Below are 23,675 nucleotides of genomic sequence, written 5' to 3'. Positions count from 1 at the left end.
TGGGTCTTCGTTGTGTTTTGGGTGATGGGGGGTTTGTTGGTTAAATTGCGTCAAAGATGTTGCAGTCTTTCAAAAAGTTGATCAGCAGTCTTTCGCTGACAGTGTCGTTCTTTAGGGCTGTGTACGCGTTGTCGATGTTGTTCGCTCTTCTTGCCTCCTCGTATATAGGGCAAGAGTTGAGGATGTGGCTGATGGTTAGCCTGCAGCGGCATGTTGTGCATCGGCGATGGTATTCCGTCGCTCCCAAGTTATGGGTAAGGTTTGTGTGTCCCGTGCGTAGGCGGGACAACACTACTTGCTCTCGCCGGTTGGGGAGGTCTTCACCAGGAAGCGGTGAATTTTTAACCATGCGGCAGACGTTCCACTGCCTCCTCCAGTCGTTTGCCCATGCCGAGTTGATTTGGTGTTTGATCCATGTCTTGACGTCGTCAGCTGGGACGCTACGACGGAGGAAGGGGCTCGTTCTGCCGATTTTTTTTTTCCCTCGTTTGTCGGGTGAAGATCACTGCGTCCAGATTTTAGGACTATTGTGATATACCCTTTTGCTGTGAAATACGCAAGTTATCTCAGTAACATGTTTGTCACTGAGATACCTTGGTATCGACTGAACTCAAGACCATCTATTATTGATGAATAGAGATCCTGAGTTACAGTATGTGACTCCCCCATTCTGGCGAGACTAGCTTTATGAAGCCAACCACGTCCTTGGGGGATAAGATCCATATGTCAGCAGGCCCTAAAAAGGGCTTGCTGAGAACTTTGAACCTACGTTGGGTGAGTGCACTGCAATAGCAGAGGATGTGTTCTGATGTTTCTCTCTCCTCGTCACAGAAGCGGCAATTTGAGGTTTGGATTGCTCCGATCTTTTGTAGATGGTATCTGCAGGGGCAGTGTCCAGTTATTAGACCGGTGTAGATGTTGAGATCCCTTTTGTTGAGACCTAATAGTTGTTGGGTTTTCTTGGGGTTAATCGTTACGAGCCTTTTGGATTGGCTCGTATGGGGAAGTGCATTCCAGTTTGATGTGATTTGACTGACCATATATTTGTTCAGTTCCATTTTTACAGAGCAGTCTGAGATCCCGCAGAAGGGCTCAGGGCCAATGAACCTTTCATTAGATCCATTCCTGGCTAGCTCATCAGCAATCTCGTTTCCCTCTAGACCCGTATGTCCTGGGATCCAATATAGGTAGACTCGATTGCGTATGGATAAGTCAAAGCCAGAATGCATTCCCACACTAGCTTTGAGTTACAAGTGTAGTTATTAAGCGACTTAAGTGCCGCTTGGCTGTCAGAGAAAATACATATTTTTGCAAATCTATACTTTCTCCTCAGGCATAATAACACGCATTCTAATATTGCATATATTTCCGCCTGAAATACTGTGGGCCACTGTCCTAAGTGGACAGAAATTTTTGTTGTAGGGCCATAGATTCCGGATCCTGTCAGATTATTCATTTTCGAACCATCTGTGAAGAAATTTATAGAGCCTGTTGGAACGCTGGGTCCACCTCCTTCCCACTCCTGGCGGGAAGGAATGAACACATCGTAAGGTAAGTCATAATTGACTACCGTTTCCATCCAGTCACTACAAATTCCTATTGCGGGATTTATGGCAAATTCATTTAATATGCTGAGGTGACCCGTAAGGTCTCCCGACAGCAGTGTTTTTGTTCTCTTTAACCTTAGAGCACTTTTTTCCGCTTCCAGCTTTATGAATTGATCTAACCGGGGCAGGTGAAGCATTGCGTCTAGGGCCAAAGTGGGTGTACTACGAACTGCACCAGTGATGGCTATGCAAGCGGTGCGTTGGATTTTGTTGAGCTTAGCCCTTGCAGCAGCCTCATTAGTTTTAGGCCACCAGACAAGGGAAGCGTAAGTTGTCCTGGGACGGACAATGGTTTTATATATCCACATGATCATACTTGGTTTTAGGCCCCATCTTTTACCAAGGGTTTTGAACAAACCCAAAGTGTATTGAGACCTTTCTGCACAACTGATTGGAGATGAGAGTTCCAATTAAGCTTTGCGTCGAGTATGACACCTAGATATTTTACTTCACTTGAATAAACTAATTGTGTTTGATTCAAGAAGAGGGGTTTCAGTTGTACCTTTCTCCGTTTGGTGAAAGGGATAATGGAAGTTTTTGTAGGATTTATGCCTAGTTGATACTTTTGACACCAGGAAAAAGTGTGATTTAGGGCAGATTGCATTCTTTCCACGATAACACTTTCGAATTTGCCTCGTACAATAATGACAACGTCATCAGCATATCCAACCACTTCGAAGCCTCTTCTCTCTAAGCTGTCTAGAAGCTCATCCACCACCAGTGACCACAACAAAGGAGAAAGCACTCCGCCTTGCGGACACCCCCTTGTTGCTTTAACAGTGATGTATGAACCGCTAAGCTTAGAGGAGATTTTCCGATTAGCTAGCATAGCATGTACCCAGGTAACAATGCATGGGTCGAATTTTCTCCTCAACATTGCTGACCCTATAGACGAATAAGAAGCGTTATCGAATGCGCCCTCAATATCAAGAAATGCTACAAGAGCAATTTCTTTTGCATTAAGTGTTTTTTCGATTTTTTGAACTATTGTATGTAGTGCCGAGATCGTAGATTTTCCACTTTGATAAGCGAATTGGTTTTTTGACAAAGGCATTGCTTTCATAAATTTGTGATTTATGTACTCGCATAGTACCTTTTCCATAATTTTGAGCATTACAGAGGATAAACTTATCGGCCTGAATGCTTTGGGGTTGGTTTTATCTCTCTTGCCTGCCTTCGGAATGAAGACAGCCCGGATTTGACGCCAATCGTTAGGTATGTGCCCCAAAATCAGACTCGCCTTAAAAATCTCAACCAAGGGTGGAATCAGTGTTTTCTCCTCTTTTTGGATCAACGCTGGAAATATTCCATCCATGCCAGGAGACTTAAATGGCTCGAAAGATCTCACAGCCCTCTCAACCCTGGCCCAAGTGAAAGCTTCCTTTGCAACCTTTATTGCGTCTTTTTTAGACCCAGAAACCCATGATTGGATCTCTTGTGGATCTGAGACAGCAATTCCAGTGCCTTGGTCGCCGATGCTCGACTCAGGGATTGAATCAGGGAAGTGGATCTTTAACAATTCGCTCAATTCGCTTCGCTAGGCTCTACAGTGAGCGAACCATCCGTCTTTCGGAGGCTACCCACACCATTGGAGTGGTCTTTTGAAAGAGTTTTTTGGAGTCTGGCCACTACGGGTGTTTTCTCTATGCTTTCACACATTAGAATCCACGATTTCCGTTTGGCTGACCTTATTTCTTTGTTGTAGTTGGTCAGGGCCTTTCTGTATAAGCTCCAATCGCCGGTTCGCTTAGCACGATTGAACTCCCTACGCGCAGTTTTCCTAAGCTTCTCAAGAGTTTTATTCCACCATGGAACGTCTCTACTCGAACTAGTTGATTTAGTTGGACAGCTCTCTTGGTAGGCGTTAAGGATTTTGTTTTTAATGGATTTGGACGCATCTTCCAATTGTGTTATGGACTTGATGTGACTTTCTATGATGTACTCTTCGGATCGTAGGATAGCTGAGTAGGATTCCCAATCAGTTTTCTTAGGATCTTTAAACGTTTTTCCATCGTTAGACCCCTTCCCATTCGAAGATGATGTGTTTATGGTCTGACATTGATATTTCTTCAGAAACATGCCAGTTTTTTATTTTATCAGAGATAGACCGACTACATAGAGTCAAGTCCAAAACTTCCTGACGAATGGAGTTTTCAAACGTGGGCTTGTCACCAACATTACAAATGTCAATGTTCTTGGAAGAGAGAAACTGTAACAGGTACTCACCTCTGGTGTTTATATTGGTACTTCCCCATACGGTGTGATGTGCATTTGCGTCGCACCCTATGACGAAGGGGATGTTGTGTCGGTGGCTGTAGGCTACGAGCGCAGCTATTTCTGGAGGAAGGATTTCGTCCACGTCACCTGGGAAGTATGCCGAGACCACCAAGATCTCTCTACTCCCTCTGGCGGAAGGTACCTCCATCCTGACCGCTACGATGTCCCTTTTTATGAATTCTGAGATTGGAAAGTATTTACAGTTGTTATGTAATAAAATAACCGCTCTAGGAGAAAGCTGGCTGTCATCATATACCAACTTACATGAGTGTTGTGGAATACCTTGTATTCTGGATTTATTGACCCATGGCTCTTGAATGAGGGCCACGGTTAAATTCTCTTTGGTGAACCTCCGACAGAGCACACCCGTGGCGCTCTCAGCATGGTGGAGGTTCACTTGCAGAACTTTAGTCGCCATTTCCGGGGTTCCTGCTTTTTCCGGACGACGACTGTCCGGCTTTGGATGTTGCGGATCATCAGGATGTCGTTTGGTATTACAGTCTGGGTTTCTCTCTTCCCTGTAGCAACCTGGCCCGCCAGTTTCGCCTCTGTGGTCAAACTGTCGCTTTTGCACCCCTTTGCCCTGTTTAGATACCTTTGGTTTGGTACCACTAGAGCAGGGGGTCGCATGTAAGCTTCGAGCTTTTCCTTTAGAGGCGGACAGACTAGCCTTTATGGTGCTTTTGGGGTGAGATTTACTAACCTCGCCCGAACCGGAGGCTTCCTCAGATTTCTCTTGGGTCGGCCTTCCAGTTAGCCGAACCTCGCCCGAACAGGAGGCCTCCTCAGATTGCTCTTGGGTCGGCCTTCCAGTCGGATTGGCGATAGCGGCAGTCGGTTGATCTGTAATCTTCCTTAGTTGGATTTCACCAAATCGGTAGTTGAGGGTGTATTTGGATTTCTTCAACTTTTCCATCGACGCACCCTCTACTGTGAAGATCCATTCAACATGAATATCTTTCAGAATGGATCGTTTCACAATACGCCAATTAGTTGTTGTGATGTCATTTTGGCTTTCTATGAGAGCCTTTATTCGGTCGTCATCATAGCTGGAGCTTTGTGGGAAGAATGCTCGGACCATCTCTGGACGTGGAATCGCCACTTCGTCCATTGCCATCAGCTCTGCACCTTCCCAGGGTTTCATGGATGGGGATATTCTCTTTAACCACTCAGCAGTCTCTTGATCCTTACAGATTAGAACCATGTAACCGGACTTGTAGATGAGGTTGTTGAATTTGGGTTTTATTGGCTCGTTTCGCTGTTGAACTACTCTGAGCAGGAGTGCTTCTTGTAGAAGGTCTAGCTGGGCTGTAGTGAGTTGGACGGTGGGAAAGTCTTTGGGTATTATCCTGACCTTCACGCTTTTGGCCATATATCACTGTAGCTGATACCAGCTGTTTTCCTCATGGGTGGGTTTTGTTGTCCAGACACGTTTTCTGAGGCGCGCGGTTTGAGGACTGTTGGGCGCGCTCTCTCGGATCCAGATGGTGCTTCACCCTTTTTGTTTGGGGTCCTCTGTGGCGGATTTGTCTAGGTCGTTTCTCGAGCGTTTTGAGGAAGTGGGCTCGCTCTCCTTATTCAGGATTATGGACAAGGCCTCATTCCGGTCTTTTCCCTTCTCCCGGAGAGTTCTAAGCTGCTTCCTCTGCGAGCGTGTGAGTGTGGGGATTTTCTTTCTCGGAGCACCCTTGGCTTCCGTAGAACCCTTGTTATCTTCGGATCCTTTGCTACTTGCTAAAGATTTTTGGGGGTTGATGATGATCCTTATACCATCATCTTCGTTATCTTCCATGTCCAACAGGTTGGAGTCGGTCGATGAGGGGTTGTAGATCTGGATCAGCTTTGTCGAAACATGTGCTGCTCCGGGAGATAGGCGTTGAGGGGCAGGATATTTCCATCTTCTCCTGCGAACTACTGAGTAGCTGGTCTTCGGTAAGGCCAAGCTGACTCAGAGTATTCTCCACTTCGCTCTCACACGACTGAAAGAGGCAGTCGTCACCTTGAGGGTTGTTTGTAGAATTTGTACTCATTTTGGTCCCACGAGTAGCTAGGGAAATAAATGTCCGCTGCACCAGTGCCCCGCCGTAGTGCAGTAAGGGCTGCTTACTGGGGTGTTCGCCCTGGTGCACCCCAGGCTCCGTTCGCGGTTGAGCATGTTTAGAACCCCCTCAACCATTCAGCCCTCGGCACGGGTCGCATGACACCTTGGCATTGGGGTTTATCCATTTTTGCTTTACACGATGGCCATGAATAACAGCCATCGCAACCTTCCTCCTTTACCAGGGCTTAGGACCTGTAGCTCAAGTTCTCAATAGTTTCACAATCTTTCGGACATGCAACTACAGCGAACCATCATTGCTAGCGGAGTTCTGCCGATGTGCGCTAGGGTGTCAGCGCTCTCGTTCCCCCGGATGCCGGAGTGGCCGGGGACCCACATCAGGGTGATGCCATCGTGCAGTATCTGTTGGGTTGCCTGGATGAAGGTGTGACGATTGGTTGCAGATGCCAAGGCCGCGAGCACGCTTGCCGAGTCGGTGACGATGAGTATCGGACCGCTACTCGGCAGAGACGCTGCCTGGAAGACAGCCGCAGCTTCCGCCGAAAATACGGAGCACATGTCCGGTAGTCGATGAGAGGTGGACGGGAAGTCGCTTGATTCGATGCCTATGCCTACTTTGCCCATGGCTTTGGAGCCGTCGGTGTACCTTACCTGGGATGACTGGTAGCGGTCTTCAATTCGCTGGCTGAAGAGGCATTGTGCCTGCTGCCTGTTGGGTGCTCTTCGTAACTGAGCCTTCAGCGTCATATCAAGTTTCGGGGGACTGGAAGCCCAACTTCTGGGGCCGAGACGGTAGAGACCGGCGATTTTAGGTAGCTGTTGTTGGGTTTTATTGCGGAGGTCGGCGTTGGCCCTGTCGAGGAGGTGGCGGAAGTCACGGGTGGCTTTGGTTTTTTCCAGGTACCCAACAGTTTTGGAACTGAGGATTGCGGTGACCTTGTAGCGAAAGGGTAATACGCCAGCTTCGGCACAGGCGATGTCCGCAGGTGTTGACGGGAGGTGTCCCGAGACCAGCCGAACCGCCCGGTTGTACACGGGGGCTAGGGAGCGGGTGATTTCTGGTAGGTTCAACGACGTAAGCTCCAGTCCGTACAGCAGGCGGCTTGTAATGACCGCATCTGCCACACGGAGGCGCAGAGCTCGGTCGTTTCGGGTTCTCTTTCTGGAGATCAACTTGATCATGTTACCTCTTACCTTGCATGCTTCTTTCGTCCTTTTGCAGTGTTCTGCGAAGGTCAGGTGACGATCCACTGTGATCCCCAGTAGTTTGACGGATGATTTGTTGGGGATGGTAGACCCGTTCAACACGATGGGCTGCCCGGGGGGCCGATGGTTGCTCTGGCATACATATGTGCGTTCTCACGCACTTGTTGGCTGACATTACGAAGCCGACCGAAAGGCACCATTTACTCACCTTGCTAACGGCGGATTGGATCTTTCTTCGGAGCGACTTGGGGTGCTGGCCGACGGCGATGAGAAGGATGTCGTCTGCGTAGACGAGTATGTGCACGTCCTTTGGTAGATTGGCGAAAACTTCCTCCATTGCGACGAGAAACAGCGTTACAGCAATGACCGAGCCCTGGGGGACCCCGGTTTCCTCCTTCATGGTTTTGGATGCGTAATTCCCGAGAAGCACTCGGAAAGAACGGTCCAGCAAAAAATTCCTAACGAAATGGAGAAGGTTGCCGGAGACGCCCCAGAGTGCCAGCTTTTTCAGGACGCCGGGGGTCCACGCGCGGTTGTAGGCGCGCGATATGTCCAGGGACACCAGCTCGACGTGCTTACCTTGGGATCTGGCGTCTTCAAGTATTTGCCCCAGGGAGGCGAGGTAGGTCCCTGTGCCGCGTCCGGGTCTGAAGGAGTGTTGCCGGTTATCGAGCTTTCTCGTTGTTTCCAGATGGTGGGTCAGTCACCGGTTCACCATACGTTCCATTATTTTGGAGCCGACGTTGGTGAGAGCGATGGGTCGGTAGCTGCTTGCTTCGTTTGCTGGGCCATGATTTTTTGGTATCGGGACAACCAAGCTGGTTCTCCACTCTGCAGGGAAGATGCCGTTGGTCCACTCTTGGTTAATTGCCTTCAGGAAGGCGTCTTGCCACACGGAGGAAGGTTCCTATACATTTGGTAGCCGGTACCATCCGGGCCGGCTGATTTACCACTGCCTTTTTTGAGAGTGAAATCCAGTTGTCCGGTGGAACTTGGAAGAACGCGATTTCCACTGAGGGAGCTGAGTGTTTCTTGCGTAAGTTTTCAGGGTGCTCCAGGAAAGATGATTGACGGTGGAAATGATCAGCAAGTGCGTCAGCTACGACCTTCGGGTCCCGGTGGGTAACGCCGTCAATGCTCAGGGTGATTCCGTTAGCTCGTCGCTTACTTTGGAACGCGTTGATTCGCCTCCAGAGTTCGGTCGAGGACTGGTCCGGATTGGTCCCGTCTAGAAATTCGACCCAGGCTTTGTCTTTGGAGTCGCGTAGGGTTTGGCGGCAGTCGTTCCGAGCTGTTTGGTATTTAGAACGAATGTCGATGAGGCGCTGGTCGTCGGCTGGAAGCCGTGCCTTAGCTTTCTTCAGCGCACGGAGCGCCTTACCCAAGTAACAGTTTCAAGACTACATAGGTTTATTTAAGTTTTATAACGGATTTATCAGAGTTTTATTCAATTCCGCAAGATAAACTTCAATGATGCACTTATTGCTATCCTCAAAACCGTAATAAATAGTCTCATAAATCTACAAACGTCAAATGCTTTATAGGCTTATAAGTGACCTTATCATTATCTTGGGGCGTCTGATAAAACCAACTTTAAAAACAATAATAAAGCTATATATTTTGGACCTAGTCTTATAAATAACTATAATAAAACTTCATGGTTTTCAACAGACTTATAATGGCATTGTCCAAGAATATTATGTTTATAGTGGAATCCATGAACTATGGCGAATCAGATGGCTAAAAACATTTGTTTCATTCAGTTATTCTACTGAATGTTTCGCAAATAAAATGAAATCCAAGATTTTTTAAGGACAATACTCATGGAATCCAAATTTAAATCTACTCGCGTTTTCAAGGGCACCCTACTCAACACGGAAGCAACGCACAACTGTTATCTTTTTATTTCGGCTTTGCTGCATCGGAGCATGCGTGGAATAATAACAATGACAGTTGTGCGTAGCTTCTATGTTGAGTGAGGTGCCCTTGGAAACGCGAGTGTATTTCATTTTGAATTCCGTGAGGAACATCCTTAACGTGTTCTAAGATATAAATTTGTAAAGTTCAATTCCAGGTCTAATTTTATTTATTAAAACTAACCTGATCATACATTTCCTAGTAAGCAAGCACCTTACATTAGATTTTCAGAATTACAAAAAATCATTAACGCAGCAAATAATGCAATAATCACGATTAGATGACCAACTGCTACTTATTAAATCACAATTTAAATAAAAAATATTCGAAATGTCATTCTGTTTCCTATTTTTTCACGAGATATTTTCCTTGAGAAAAGTTTTTCAATGAAATCATTGATTTAATTCATATAATCCAATGAGCATTAGGAAGGAACGACCTCGGTGGCTACCGCTCCTGCCTTACAAGCCGGAGGTCGTGGGTTCAATTCCAGGCTCGTCCCTTTCCTACTTTGGGTTTCTATCTTAGTTCTTTCTGTGTTTCACTCTCTCTACTGTTATACCCTTCAATACTAACTATTCCAAAACCTTCCGTGGCACCTATGAGAGGTCGTAGAGTTCTCTGCATCATTCTTAAGTAGGTATTCAACTAAACATCCTTCCCCTTCCTCAGCATTCGCAATGGCCAGGACAGATCTCGACTATTGGAAAATGCATTGCTTTCATCTAAGAGATAGTGATTAATCCCAAATTAATATATGTGGTAACGGATGAAAGTAATGCTACTCTCATACAACAGTCTAAGCTTACAATACCTACGAATTTGTGCGAATTGCTCAATGCTAATGCTAATAATTTATTGAGCATTAAGAAGTAAGTAATATAAACAATATTTACATCAAGCATCTATGTATGGTGTGGTTGGTAATTTATGGTGAAATTTTACATTTAAGATGCTTCATTATTTAACTGATATAGAAGTCAATCAGCACAGATTCAAATTTTTCGGGGGCATTCATTTTGAATATGAATCTGAAACATGATTTTTTTTTTCTCGGCAGGCCATTGGGGTCGTACACTTATTACGTAAACAATTTTTCTGGGTTTTTCGACCCCCCCTCCCCCCATGTAAGATTTTTTTCATACAAATGAATTTTTATTTAAATGGAGCGTAAGATATTGACCGACTCCCCCTCACCCCATAAGTGCTTACGTAATATGTGTACGGCCCCATTGCAGATTATTTCTATAACAATATAAAAATTGAGTTTCAAATTTTAATATCGTTATACCGCTCATTCTGTTTTCTGTAGATTTTGAATTACTACTGACCCTGAAACTGAGGTATTATCCCCTCGCCATTAAGAAAAAAGAAATTTACTGATATCAAGCAATCCATATATGTACAAAAAAGCATCAACATTATGTAGACCAAACCGCTCGGATCAATTTCATATTAATCTATCATCGCGATACTACGGAAGTTTATATTACATCGTTACATAATTTTGGCCGTTAAATCATATTAAAACTGCCCGTTGTGCAAAAGCAGCCATGGCGGTAATATTAAAAAACTTGCTGAAACTTTTAACAAAATTTGCTACCAGACGTAAATACCGCTGAATTCCACAATGTGTTGCAAATATATTGGATCACCAAATGTTTTTTATGTGAAATGGGATCTAACTTCTGAAAAAAAAAATTGCGATTTTATTTTCTCATCAATTTGATTGCCGTAATTAGGCATCTTTAAGCGGCCCCGCATAATCATGGACCATACGTAGACCGCATCTGTTATAATTGAAGAGAATAAGTGTGATTGTAGCTATGCTCTCACTAATAGTAGTTAACTATAAATGGACAGTCTCATATACTATTTCAACAGTAGCTCAGATGGTAAACGGCCAAACGACCATATGAGTAATAGGCGGTTAAGTATAATTAACATTTAAATCCGGTCGTTTTTTCGAACAAAATTTTCGATGTACCATACATCAGTTGGTAGATGTACAGTTGAAGAACTATATAATTACACATCGACAGCATGTTATGTATTAACAGTAAGTGTTGATGTAGGGCTGGTATGGTGAATCCAGCTTAAAATTGTATGCTAACAATGAAGTGAATAGTGACAATATATCTTATAACGCATATGTAATTTTGACTGCATGGTATGTCGTTTTTCATTATGCGGGGCGCGCTCTTTTAAACCATTTTTCTTACCTGATTTCACTAGAAATTCGAACGCACACACAAAATTAATACATGCGAACGAATTCTGGGGCATCCAATTTTCCTATTATTTAACATTTTACATTCGTGTCCATTTGTTGTTGTTTTTTCGTTCTTTTGATTCCCTTTTTTTACCAAAACAATAACAAATCTGGGTCCGCTCCCTTTTTTGACAGCGGTTTTATGTGAGTTTTATCTTCAGCTTGGAACTTGCTTTGAAGATGTTCTTAAGAGTGGGCCACTTGGTCATAATTTATACTGTTAGCGGTCATCAAGAGGTTGTCATATCGTTCTTAGTTTTATTGCTAGTCTTGAAAATTTGCTCTCCAAAACTGCTAATAGAGCGTAATAAAGTTTGAAATGTTACTTGGGTACGCCTGGCCTTTACCGCCTTTTTGGTGGTATCGCACCACCAATGGACGGCCTTGCGACCCGGATTGGGACTAGTCCTGGGGATGGTACCTTCTGCCGCTTCCCGAAAGAGGTCGGATTCAAATTGCTGCCCTTGATCACTGGTCAGTGTTTCGGGACTGCCGAAACACGCTATCCATCCAGAATATAATGCCATTGCAACCGTCGGAGCCGTCATGTCGCTGAGCGGGATTGCTTCGGGCCAGCATGTGAAACGATAGATGATCGTTATGGGCCAAACACAATTGATACGTTTGCGTGCGTTTTGACAGTTTTGCCATGGGAAAACTGTCAAAACGCACGCAAACGTATCAATTGTGTTTGGCCCATTAGTATGTAGCGGCATCCCTTTGAAGGCTGGAGGGGTCCGACGAGGTCAATTTGGATATGCCAAAACCGTGCTTTGGGCACATCAAAACTTGATAGTGGTGCCACTGTGTGTCGGTTCATTTTTGAACGTTGACACTCCTGAGAAGTTTTGACGAATTGATGTCTTTATTCATGGAAGACCAGATGAACCGGTCGGCAATGAGTCGCCTGGTGGCACGTGTTTCTGGATGGGCCATTCCATGTAGTTGTGCCATAACTTTTGTTCGATGACGTTCTGGAAGGTAAGGACGGATACAATTACCAACCGAGACATCACAGTAGATAGGCATTGAAACATCTGGAAAACGACGGTTATCAAGTGTGAGGGAGCTAGACTTTGATGAAAGCAGTTTCTTCAACTGGAGGTCGTCTGTTTGATCCTTTGCAATTGCATTAAAATCCACATCAGCGACACCTTCATTCACTCTGGATAAAGCATCTGCTACAAGAGTGTAAAATAATCGAAATTTTTTGGTGAAGTCCACCTTTCTTCACTTGCCAGCTCACTTCCAGACCTATTCATAATCGGCTCTGGACTGTCAATATTTGATTGCACATTAGTCATTGAATATTTAAGCACATTTTACAAATTGATAAATTATCTGAAATCTGAACAAGTTTCGAATAGAACATAGAACTGAATCCGATTTTCATCCGCAAGGCACTTTCAACAGTAAACATCAACATAAACAATGCGAATTATGTTTTTTTTTCTGCATCGAGAGTAGTGAAGATTGTCTTACCTCGAAATCTGTTGAGCAGATCGTGTACATGTGGGACTGGGTACCTGTCCGGAACAGTGACTTTATTCAGCCGACGGTAGTCTCCAACGAACCTCCACTCTCCGTTTTTTTTTGGCACGCAGTGAAGAGGACTTGCCCATCTGTTGCTGGACGGTCGGCAGATACCCATTTCACATATAGCTTGAAATTCCTCCTGCGCAGCTCTTTCTCGCTCAGGATGCATTCGACGAGCCTTCGATGCAACTGGTAAGCCTGTCGTAACGATGTGATGGGTAACACCGTATTTCACTTCACGATGAATCGACGATGGAACTACACCCAGGTTTTTTTTTTACACGGTTTGGTTTTGGTCGTTTAAGGCTTTCAGCGTCAATGAAGCAATGTGTTAACCCCACGAAAAAATTCACAAAAAATCAAAGAAAATACAGGGAGTTTTCTAAAAACTGTGGAAGTTCAGGTTAACCGAGAAATTAATGAAATCCAAACGCGTAAAAAAACCTGGGTGTAGTATCTCACGATAATCATCCAAGAGGTCCCGATACGGATGCTGGCAATCCACAGCTTTAACGCCGTGGATGACTGTCGGAACCAGGCTGCCGCTGGTACGAAGTTTAGTGCTGCCGTCGATGAGCTGGCGGTGTCTCAAATCCATACCAGTAGTCCGAAATACGTAAGAAGATCTGCACCGACGATAGCTCCGCTCACGTCAGCAACGATGAAACGCCACGTGAAGCGGCGGCGGAGTCCAAGGTCGACTGAGATGAATTTACTGCCATAGGTGTTGATTCTCGTCCCATTAGCAGCATGCAATGAGAAGGGAATGGTTTCTCTCTGTTTGTCGCTTTTTGATGCAGGAATTATTTAAACGTCTGAGCCCGTGTCGATGAGATATCTGATACTGCTGGTTTTGTCGAATACAACAAGACGTCGACTTCCGCTGTCACCGCCCACCTGCGCCGACTCAGGAAGGCGCGAATCTAGTTTTTTTGACGATGGCGTTCGGCAGTGCTCGGCCCGACCACCGTATTTGCGGTGATACCAGCAAACTGTGTCTTCTGCACCGCCTGGTCTGGATGACGAACGACTTCTGGATCGGCTGGGTCCGGCCTTCAACCGTCGAATTTCAGCCGTGAGCGCTTCTATTTCTCCCTTGAGGCTGCTGTAATCGAGTGCCGATGCTTCGGCTGTTGGAGTAGAACAACTGGCGACGTTTGTTGAAGATTCCACCATTCGATCGGCCATTTCAGCCAATTTCACAAGACTGCCATCGCTGATGGACAAAATTGTACGGACGTGGTTCGGAAGTCGCTGAAGGAACAACGTTTTCATGATGCCGTCATCCACGTTCAGAGCCGTAGCGATTTCCTGCATACGAGCGAGGAGATGCGACGGCCGGAGATCACCAAGATCGCTAGATCCGAGCAGCTGCTCAATGTCGGCTTGAGGCGACAATGCGAAACGAGCGATGAGCCGGTCCTTGACAGCTTGATATTTGTTGATTACCGGCGGCGTATTGACCAGATCAGAGATATGACAGATGACAGTCTGGTCGATCCTGGCGACGATATGCCAGAACTTCGTCTCATCTTGCGTGATCCGGGCCAAGTGGAACTGGGCTTCCGCCTGCGCGAACCACATGTTGGGGTCATTTTTCCAAAAATCTGGCAGTTTCACAGAAATCGCAGATGCCAGCTGACCTCCTGCCGCGACCGCTCCTGGTACGTTGTTGTCAACATTCATTTTGAGGTTAGAAACCGCCGCGCGTTGCAGAACTTATTACCTCGGAGTTTTTGCGAGGTTCCCGGTACGTAATCGAACGAAAGATCACGTCGGGGTCACCAATTGTGGGAACCGGATACGGGACCGACCAAAAACAAACGCGGGTTTGGGAAAATACAACTTATTTATTCTCATTTGAATTCACGTGTGTTTTGTTGTCGCTCTACTTTTGTACTGACGTTTCTCCTCCAGAGCAGGCGTTTCATGGTGGTGTTAGGGTGGCACAGAATTGCGCCGCCACAGACGTTTTAAATCAACTAATGTGCAATGTAATGCAAGATCAGCTTTTCATATCCGATCTGTATCATGCTAGAGAAAGACAACGAAATCCAAGGTTCCCTTTATTTTGTTTTTATTGACTACGAAACAGCTTTCGGCCGTCTCAATCATAAGAATATGTGGGGCGCCCTGAAACACAAATGTTTTCCTGAGAAAATCATCGACCTCATCCACACACAGTAGGAGGCCTTCTAGTGCAAAGTGCTGTACAACGGGGAACTGGCCGGCCCCATCCGGGTCCTAGCTGGTGTGAAGCAAAGAAATATTCTATCACCGCTACTGTTCCTAATAGCATACGACAAGATTCTTATAGGTGAGATTGCCCGTCGCGGGCGGCTGTCCTATAACCATGGATCACCTGAACATTAAATTGACGGAAGACGTTGCACTTCTAGCTACAACGGCGCTGTGTGGTATACAATCTGTGCGATATGAATACAATACAATAGCAGCATAACATTCACCCTACATAACATATAGGCATGTTTGCCGTGGAATGTGGTCCTTCTCTGATTTTGGAACGTTAGCAAACCTAGTGGCTGAAGTCAAGCTTTACTCAACAGCTAGCATAAGACAGAGCAGCAGCGCATGTTTTTCTGTTTCTTTTTTTCACATTGGATATACGAGAGGGCCGTTCGTCGATTGTCAGGGATTGCAGAAATCGCTCTCAATAGATAACGAACATCAATAAAAGAGAGGCAAAAACCTCTTCGAACAAATTGATAAATTATCTGAAATCAGAACACGTTTCAAATGAGTAACGTAATTAATCAGATAGTACTGAACCCGATTTTCATCCGCGAGGTTCTTTCACCGGTAAACATCAACATAAACAAAGCTAATTATGTTTTTTTCGGCACATAGTAAGCACACTCAGTGACAGTCGAATGAATGGTTCGGTGGAATAGTCGTCTGACTATGTCATTCGATGTTTTGAATATTCTTGCGATGTTGGTCAATATTCGGACCGAAGTAGCTTCATGAAGATGAATATTTTAAGCTCTGCCCAGGGCACAGCATGTCATGATTCTTCTTCTTTCTTAGCACGACCACCAGCGTGAGCACACGTCATTTCCTAGCCAACCTCGTGCTCCGATACCAATGCGTGTCCAGCTGAATATACAGACCGGCGGAATGGCAACCTCTAAATTGGCGATCCTGCAACTCAATTTAATTTTTTTTTTGTTATTTTTACGCGATTTGAGACCCCTCAGGAATACCATGCTGAGACCGGGCCACTATTTGCACGAGGTTTTCAAAAATGCCTAAACTTATGTTCCATTCGAAAGCTTTCGGTGAATATATAAAGGATCAGAGTTAAATTAATCAGAATATTCAGAAAGATAGATTCCTCGTTAGTTATACACGAACTTATCACTTTCGAAATGGACCCGAAATCACTTTCATGGACCCCTCGATTTTTGTCAATTCTTGACTCACCAAAAATGTCAACTCCAACATTTCTCAACCAATCTTGAATCAACCAATCTATCAACCAATGAAACATCTAACATTTCGGCGAGGCAAAACGCCCTAGTGGAACTATCCTACAATGTACTCGCGTCTCCACGCACTGTCCATACCAGAATGCTGATGTACCGACGCGTGGTACGTTGTTCCCTAAGAGCTGCCGGCTAAAAGGCGTTGTTGTTCTTATGAGTTTTCCGGCAACGAAATAACACCACTTTTTTTAAAATGCGAATATTATCAATATGATTAAGATTTTTTCTAATTTTAATATGGCATCAGCTAGCTATATTGTTTAACTGTTGCGTGAGGTAGAAACACCCATGAAAATCGTTATAGCTAAGGCAGAAAAACAGTCTATGCTTAGCTAGGGCATATTGCCCCTCCTTCCCCTACTCGCCGATGTGCTCAAGGACCATGGATTCAGCATCGTAGCGCTACAGGAGGTTTATTGGAAGGGATCAATGGTGCGAACGTTTAGAGGTAATCATACCATCTACCAGAGCTGTGGCAACACACACGAGCTGGGAACAGCTTTCATAGTGATGGGCGATATGCAAAGGCGCGTGATCGGGTGATGTCCGATCAACGAGAGAATGTGCAGGTTGAGGATCTGTAAGTGTTGGTTATGTTATGTGATGAGTGTTGCCGAGAAATTCGTGGAATTTTAGTGTTATGCGTGAATTGTTTGTGAATGGCAGGTAAAACTCGTCTTTATGTGTAGGTTTTCCATGTACAGTAGCGACTGCAGTAGAGCAGGGCGTGATTAGCCTCCACCACCCTAGAAGACCGCAGACAACCACTCACCATAGTCCTCCAACCCAACACCAGAGGGCCAGAAGCACCATCGTCGAGCAGCCATGAAGGGGTGGCGTAATTGGGTTGATGGAATGATGCGAGGTGACTGACCTGAAAAAGGAGGTCATGACCCTAGAATACAGGAAACAAGCCTGAAACCGTCACTTATCCAAAACAATTCGAAGTAAACGGAATAAAGTTTTAAAGCTAGCGAAAGCACCAAATTAGAAGAAGTGAGAGAGTTTGTGGAAGAAGACCAGGCGTAGAGGACGTCAGAACCCCGCCGTTTTTATGGTTTAATCCTTGGTTAAACCCCATCGAGAACCGCCATCGTACCCAGGTTCCATTGTCGGCCTGATTCGGCATTGTTCCGCCGATAGCCGTTCGGCCATCTTATTGGTCGTTTTGGACCGCGGCAAGGAGCGAGGGAGATCCCCAAGCCACCCCGGCGTTACCACCGGTAAGTCGCAGCGAGCCGAGTCGTCGGCAACAGAAGGAGGAAGGTGTCAGCCATCGATGCTACGTAGGCCGTTGAAGGGCGAAGGAAGTACCGAAGAGGAAGAAAGCCGACGTCGTCGGCGTGAATGCCCTTGCATCGAAGATTGAAGTCAAGGGAGGACGGAAGGAGAGCTAGGCAGAGGACGAGGAAGGACAGGAGTTGAAGAAGGAAGAAGTGAAGTGGTGGAGTGCTGCCAGGAAGAGGGGCCCCGAGGAAGACAGGTTAGCTAGACTTAAGAAAGTGAAAGAGTGGAGGAAATAAAGTGTCGCATTGTGAAGCTCTGTGGTTTTCCCTACATTTTGATTGCGAGAGTTCCCTGCCCGCGAGTAGCTTGAGGTGAGCGTGCCGACCCTGAGGCCATTGGTTCAGGGAGTCTCAGCATAGCTCAGGCCATACTTACCCAATTATTACAGATCAAAGGCCGGTTCTTCAACTTCAGCATAATCAACGTCCATAGCCCACACTCCGGAAGCACTGATGATGATAAGGACGCATTCTACGCGCAGTTGGAACGTGAGTACGACAGCTGCCCAAGCCACGACGTCAAAATCATCATAGGAGATTTGAACGCTCAGGTTGACCAAGAGGAGGAGTTTAGACCGACTATTGGGAATTTCAGTGCTCACCGGCTGACGAACGAAAACGGCATACGACTAATTGATTTCGCCGCCTCCAAGAATATGGCCATTCGCAGCACCTACTTCCAACACTGCCCTCCGTATCGGTACACCTGGAGATCACCACTGCAGACAGAATCACAAATCGACCACGTTCTGATTTATGGACGGCAGTTCTCCGACATTATCGACGTTAGGACATACCGTGGCGCTAACATCGACTCTGACCACTATCTGGTGATGGTGAAACTGCGCCCAAAACTATCCGTCATCAACAATGTTCGGTACCGACGACCGCCGCGGTACGACCTAGAGTGACTGAAGCTACCTGATGTCGCCACTGCATACGCGCAGCATTTCGAGGCAGCGTTGCCGGAAGAGGGTGAGCTCGATGGGGTTCCTCTTGAGGACTGCTGGAATACAGTCAAAGCAGCCATTAACGACGCAGCGGAGAACAACGTCGGGTATATGGGACGAAGTCGACGGAACGATTGGTTGGACGAAGAGTGCAGACATATTCTGGAGGAGAAGGACACAGCGCGGGCGGTCGCGCTGCAGCAATGCACCCGGCAGAACGTGGAACGTTATAGACGGGAGCGGATACAGCAGACCCGCCTTTTTCTGGAGAAGAAACGCCGCCTGGAAGAAGCGGAGTGCGAGGAGATAGAACAGCTGTGCCGTTCTCAAGAAACACGCAAGTTCCATTAGAAGCTCAACGTATCCCGCAAAGGCTTCGTGCCGTGAGCCAAAATGTGCAGGGATAAGGATGGGAGCATCTTGACGAATGACCGTGTGGTGATCGAAAGGTGGAAGTAGCACTACGAGTAACATTTGAATGGCGCTGAGAGTACAGGCAGTGAAAGTCGAGACAGTGGAGAAGATGACTACGTCAGTTCAGCGGACGATGGAAGCCAACCAACCCCCACCTTGAGGGAAGTTAAGGATGCCATCCAACAGCTAAAGACCAATAAAGCAGCTGGTAAGGATGGTATCGGAGCTGAGCTCATCAAGATGGGCCCGGAAAAGCTAACATTTTGCCTGCACAAACTGATAGTCAGGATCTGGGAAACTGAACAGCTACCGGGTTATATACCCCATCTACAAGAAAGGCGATAAACTGGAGTGTGAGAACTTTCGAGCGATCACCATCCTTAATGCTGCCTACAAAGTGATATCCCAGATCATTTACCGACGTCTGTCACCATTATTAGAATGAGTTCGTGGGAAGTTATCAAGCCGGCTTCGATGACGGCCGCTTGACAACGGACCAAATCTTTACTGTACGGCAAATCCTCCAAAAATGCCGTGAATACCAGGTTCCAACGCACCATCTGTTCATTGATTTCATAGCGGCATTCGACAGTATAGACCACGTAGTGCTATGGAAAATTATGGGCGAGAACAGCTTCCCTGGGAAGCTTACAAGACTGATCAAAGCAACGGTGGATGGTGTGCAAAACTGTGTGAAGATTTCGGGCGAACACTCTAGTTCAATAACGTTTCGCCACCGTACCAAATGTGTCATGTACAAGACGCTGATAAGACCGGTAGTCCTCTACGGACATGAAACATGGACAATGTTGAAGGAGAACTTGCAAGCACTCAGAGTATTCGAGAGACGGGTGCTTAGGACCATCTTTGGCGGTGTGTGACGGCGAAGAATGAACCACGAGCTCGCCCAGCTCTACGGCGAACCAAGTATCCAGAAGGTAGCTAAAGGCGGAAGGGTACGATGGGCAGAGCATGTTGCAAGAATGCCGGACAGCAATCCTGCAAATATGGTGTTCGCTTCCGATCCGGCAGGTACGAGACGGCGTGAAGCACAGCGAGCGATGTGGGCTGACCAGGTGCAAAACGACTTGGCGATCGTGGGGCGCATTCGATGATGGAGAGATGCGGCCTCGAACCGTGTATTGTGGCGTCAAATTGTTGATTCAGTGTTATCTGTTTAGATGTAAACTAAATAAATGAAATGAATATACGAATGTATCTCAATTGACAGATTTTTATTCAATTGAAGAGAGGCACTGATCAATTGAGATGTCACGGATAGGGACAAAAGGGACAATAGGGACAAAAAAGTACTGACTAGATTTACTATTCGGTTTTCAAGTGAATGAAACGAAATTTATCAACACTGTTAGTAGCATTTCATTCACATAGTTTGTAATTCGTGCGTGGTGGCCTCACATATAGATCTCAAACAACAAACTTTATCGTCATTGTTACCAGAGACCATTAGCAAAATGCGAATGAAATGCGGGAACGGAAGTGGGGTTACGTACCTTACTGTAAACAAGCATCAGACCCAGAAGCTTATGGCGGTGTAGCCTCCATAAAGAAATAAAAGAAATCGATCGAAATCTAATTTGGAAATAGGCTAAGGCGGTTGCTGGGCATCCAGGATGCCAGGATGGAGCTTTTGCAAGTCGGACTTTTGCACTACTCGGAGTGTTCATATCCCATAAATACTCCCGTATCCAACGGATCCACGCTTGGTTCTCCAGGCTTGTTACCAACCGCTCGTTGAACCTAAGGGACTCTGCACCCAAGCAGCCGATGGCAGATTTTAATACAGCTCTGCATAAGAACCCCGGAACCTGCCGGAGCCTCTCCCACGATCCGTCCATGTGGTGAGTTGATGATAGTTGTACGTTGCTTTCAAATTGAGTGGGGTGCCCTCTAAAATCCGAATGAAATTAGTTTTGGATTACGGGAGGCTTCCCCTATCAACATACGAAGCTTTAGAAAAAATGTCGTAATTGCAACGTAATCTATTGATAAAAAGATGCGTTCATGTAATAAACAATTAGAAAAATATTTGAATCTTATTTATAAATTCGTGGTTCAAATCTGCAGAAAATAAAACTGAGCGGTATAACATTCTTAAGCTTTTGAACCTCAACTGTTAAAATAAAAGAATCTAGAGCAGCTGCTGGGAAAATGCATGTTTCAGGTTGAACAACAAAATTGATGCTCCCGATCAGTTTCTATGTTGACTTTAATCTTAAAGTTGTATTGCCATAACAGTCGCACTTTCTTTACCATAAATCACAAATAAAACTGCTGATAAAAACTAATCAACTGAAATTTCTTCGAATACAAAAAAGAATGCTCGCACTTGATTGTTTTAGAGCTTTCAAGCTTTTCCTGACTGTTCTATAAAATATTGTTCTACTCATGTGAATTGTTCAGAACTTGCAACTTTTTAACTTATCGTCCCATAGACTACAAAACAAAATTAACCAGATGGCTACCATAAGCGCCCTTATCTCGCCACTATCAGCCCAATTACAACCAATTTATTGACTTTTATCCACTGTGAAGTGGCCCGGTTGAAGTCCTCAACCATATCGAAAATGACAATTGCAGTGATTCGTCCGTTGCATTTCACCGTAAACAGTAGTAAGATGCACCACTCCAAAGCAACGTTTCGCGAGTTCCTAGTTGCTGGCACAGGTGAGTTTTATTAGCCTTAATCACCTGAGAAAACCAACACTACAATTTTGAACTCACCTTTCAGCTTCTTTGTCGGCGGTCGTCATGGGCGTCGCACTGGGTTGGCCCTCGCCAATGTTCCAAAAGCTTACAGAGTACGACCTCTCGGATAACCCGATCGGTAAGGTCATCGTCGAGAGTGAACAATCCTGGATCAACTCTGTGCTGGCAATCGGAGGCTTCTTTGGACCGTTTGCGGCAGGATATCTTGCCGATCGCAGCGGTAGGAAGATCACGTTACTGCTGAGCGCGCTTGTACACGCTGCCGGGTGGATTATGCTGCTGACGGCCGATTCAGTCCAGATGATGATTGCTGCCCGGTTTGTTCTGGGCTTCGGAAGTGGTTGCATTCTAGTTACATTACCCATGTACGTTGGAGAAATTGCCAGCGATAAGTACCGTGGAATATTGGGATCATTTCTGCAGATTGGTCAAACGATAGGCATCCTTTACGTTTACTGCATAGGACCGTACGTGGGATACTACGCTTTCCAGTGGATCTGCTGCGCCGTTCCCATTCTTTTCATGGTAGTTTTTGGATACATGCCGGAAACGCCACACTATTTCGTGTCCAAAGGACTTTATCAGCAAGCGACACTATCGTTGATGTACCTTCGTGACGGTTCGGCAGAAGAAATTCAGTCCGACCTTCTGGCAGTGAAGCAGTTCCTGCAGCAAGAGGATCAAGAACAGAACTCCAATGCCTTGAGGAATCTGTTTACTAAAGCGGCCAACCTGAAAGCGTTGATGATCAGTTTCTGTCTGATATCGCTGCAACAGTGGAGTGGAATTGATTGCATTCTCTCGAACAGCGAGCTTATCTTTGATGAGGCGAAAATATCGTTATCGGCCGATGTGTCCACCATTATCATGGGCGTGATTCAAGTGGTTTGCTGTTGTGTGACCTTGCTGTTTGTAGACCGTGTCGGACGCAAGCCGGTGCTGATGAGTTCCGCGTTGGGTCTTACGGTGGCCTTGGTGCTGCTCGGATCTTACTTCATGATGCAGCAGACGGGTGTCGGTGCGCAATACATTAGCTGGATTCCATTGACGGGCATGATTGGATTCATTGCAATCTATAACTTTGGATTCGGACCGGTGCCGTGGGCGATAGCCGCGGAGATATTCGCCCACGACGTTAAAGCCATCGGGAATACGATCAATGTGTCGGTTTCGTGGATTCTCGATTTTTTAGCTTTGAGATTTTTTCTGTTGATTAGCGAATCGTTCGGATTTGAGTGGGCGTTTTGGATCTTTGCCATCATCTGTGCGGTAGCATTTTTCTTTACCTTGTTTTTCGTGATAGAAACGAAGGGGCTCAGCCTACAGGAAATTCAAGAGAAATTGGGAAGAAAACCGATCCAAGAAGAGCAGTGCCGGAATGAATCTAAGGTGTGTTAACCTAAATCAATTTCGTTATTTATGTTGAGTTTTAAGAAATTTGTGATATGAAATAAAATTTAAATCTAAAGGATTCTATTCAGTAGCTTTTTATTAAAGTACTTTTCATTCGGCTTTCGATAAACGCAGTCGGCCACTTGCGAACGCTGTGCTTTTCGACACAACTGGAAGTTATTGCGAGAACAGAGAAAACTTCTATTTTTGCGGAGCAAAGAAGAAGAAGAAGAAGAAGACTGAGTGTCGAAAACTTCAAATGACATGCACTGTGCGAAAAGTGTTGATATTCCTTGATATCAAGAATATTCGAGAAGTCTAAAATGTTTCAAAATCGCATAAAAACGTTCCGAAATTACTTGAAAGTATCATAAAACTAATTTAAAATATATAGCGGCACGTCACACTCGTTTAAAGTTACATATTTTCTTTGATTTCAATAATCAACATTCACACCGAAAAAATCAACCAACATTATTTTCCGTGCATCAAGTGATTTGACGTTTGCGAAACAACATTCCGA

The 23,675-nt window shown here is 45.6% G+C and overlaps 2 protein-coding genes across 2 annotated transcripts; one reads left to right on the top strand and one right to left on the bottom strand.

Annotated features, from left to right (window-relative positions):
* Nucleotides 1-13,681: 13,681 nt before the first annotated feature.
* On the bottom strand, nucleotides 13,682-14,560 carry LOC134206045 (uncharacterized). Its single transcript, XM_062681727.1, has one exon. The coding sequence runs from the start codon at nucleotides 14,558-14,560 to the stop codon at nucleotides 13,682-13,684; it is 879 nt and encodes a 292-aa protein (XP_062537711.1).
* Nucleotides 14,561-21,583: 7,023 nt separating this feature from the next.
* On the top strand, nucleotides 21,584-23,319 carry LOC134208200 (facilitated trehalose transporter Tret1-2 homolog). Its single transcript, XM_062684256.1, has 2 exons — nucleotides 21,584-21,718; nucleotides 21,783-23,319. Exons 1-2 carry the CDS (start codon nucleotides 21,619-21,621, stop codon nucleotides 23,156-23,158), a joined length of 1,476 nt encoding a protein of 491 aa, XP_062540240.1. The 5' UTR covers nucleotides 21,584-21,618; the 3' UTR covers nucleotides 23,159-23,319.
* Nucleotides 23,320-23,675: the final 356 nt, after the last annotated feature.

The sequence above is a fragment of the Armigeres subalbatus genome, chromosome 1 (assembly GCF_024139115.2).
Source record: "Armigeres subalbatus isolate Guangzhou_Male chromosome 1, GZ_Asu_2, whole genome shotgun sequence".
Lineage (NCBI taxonomy): Eukaryota > Metazoa > Arthropoda > Insecta > Diptera > Culicidae > Armigeres > Armigeres subalbatus.
This window is presented reverse-complemented; position numbering and strand designations above follow the sequence as displayed.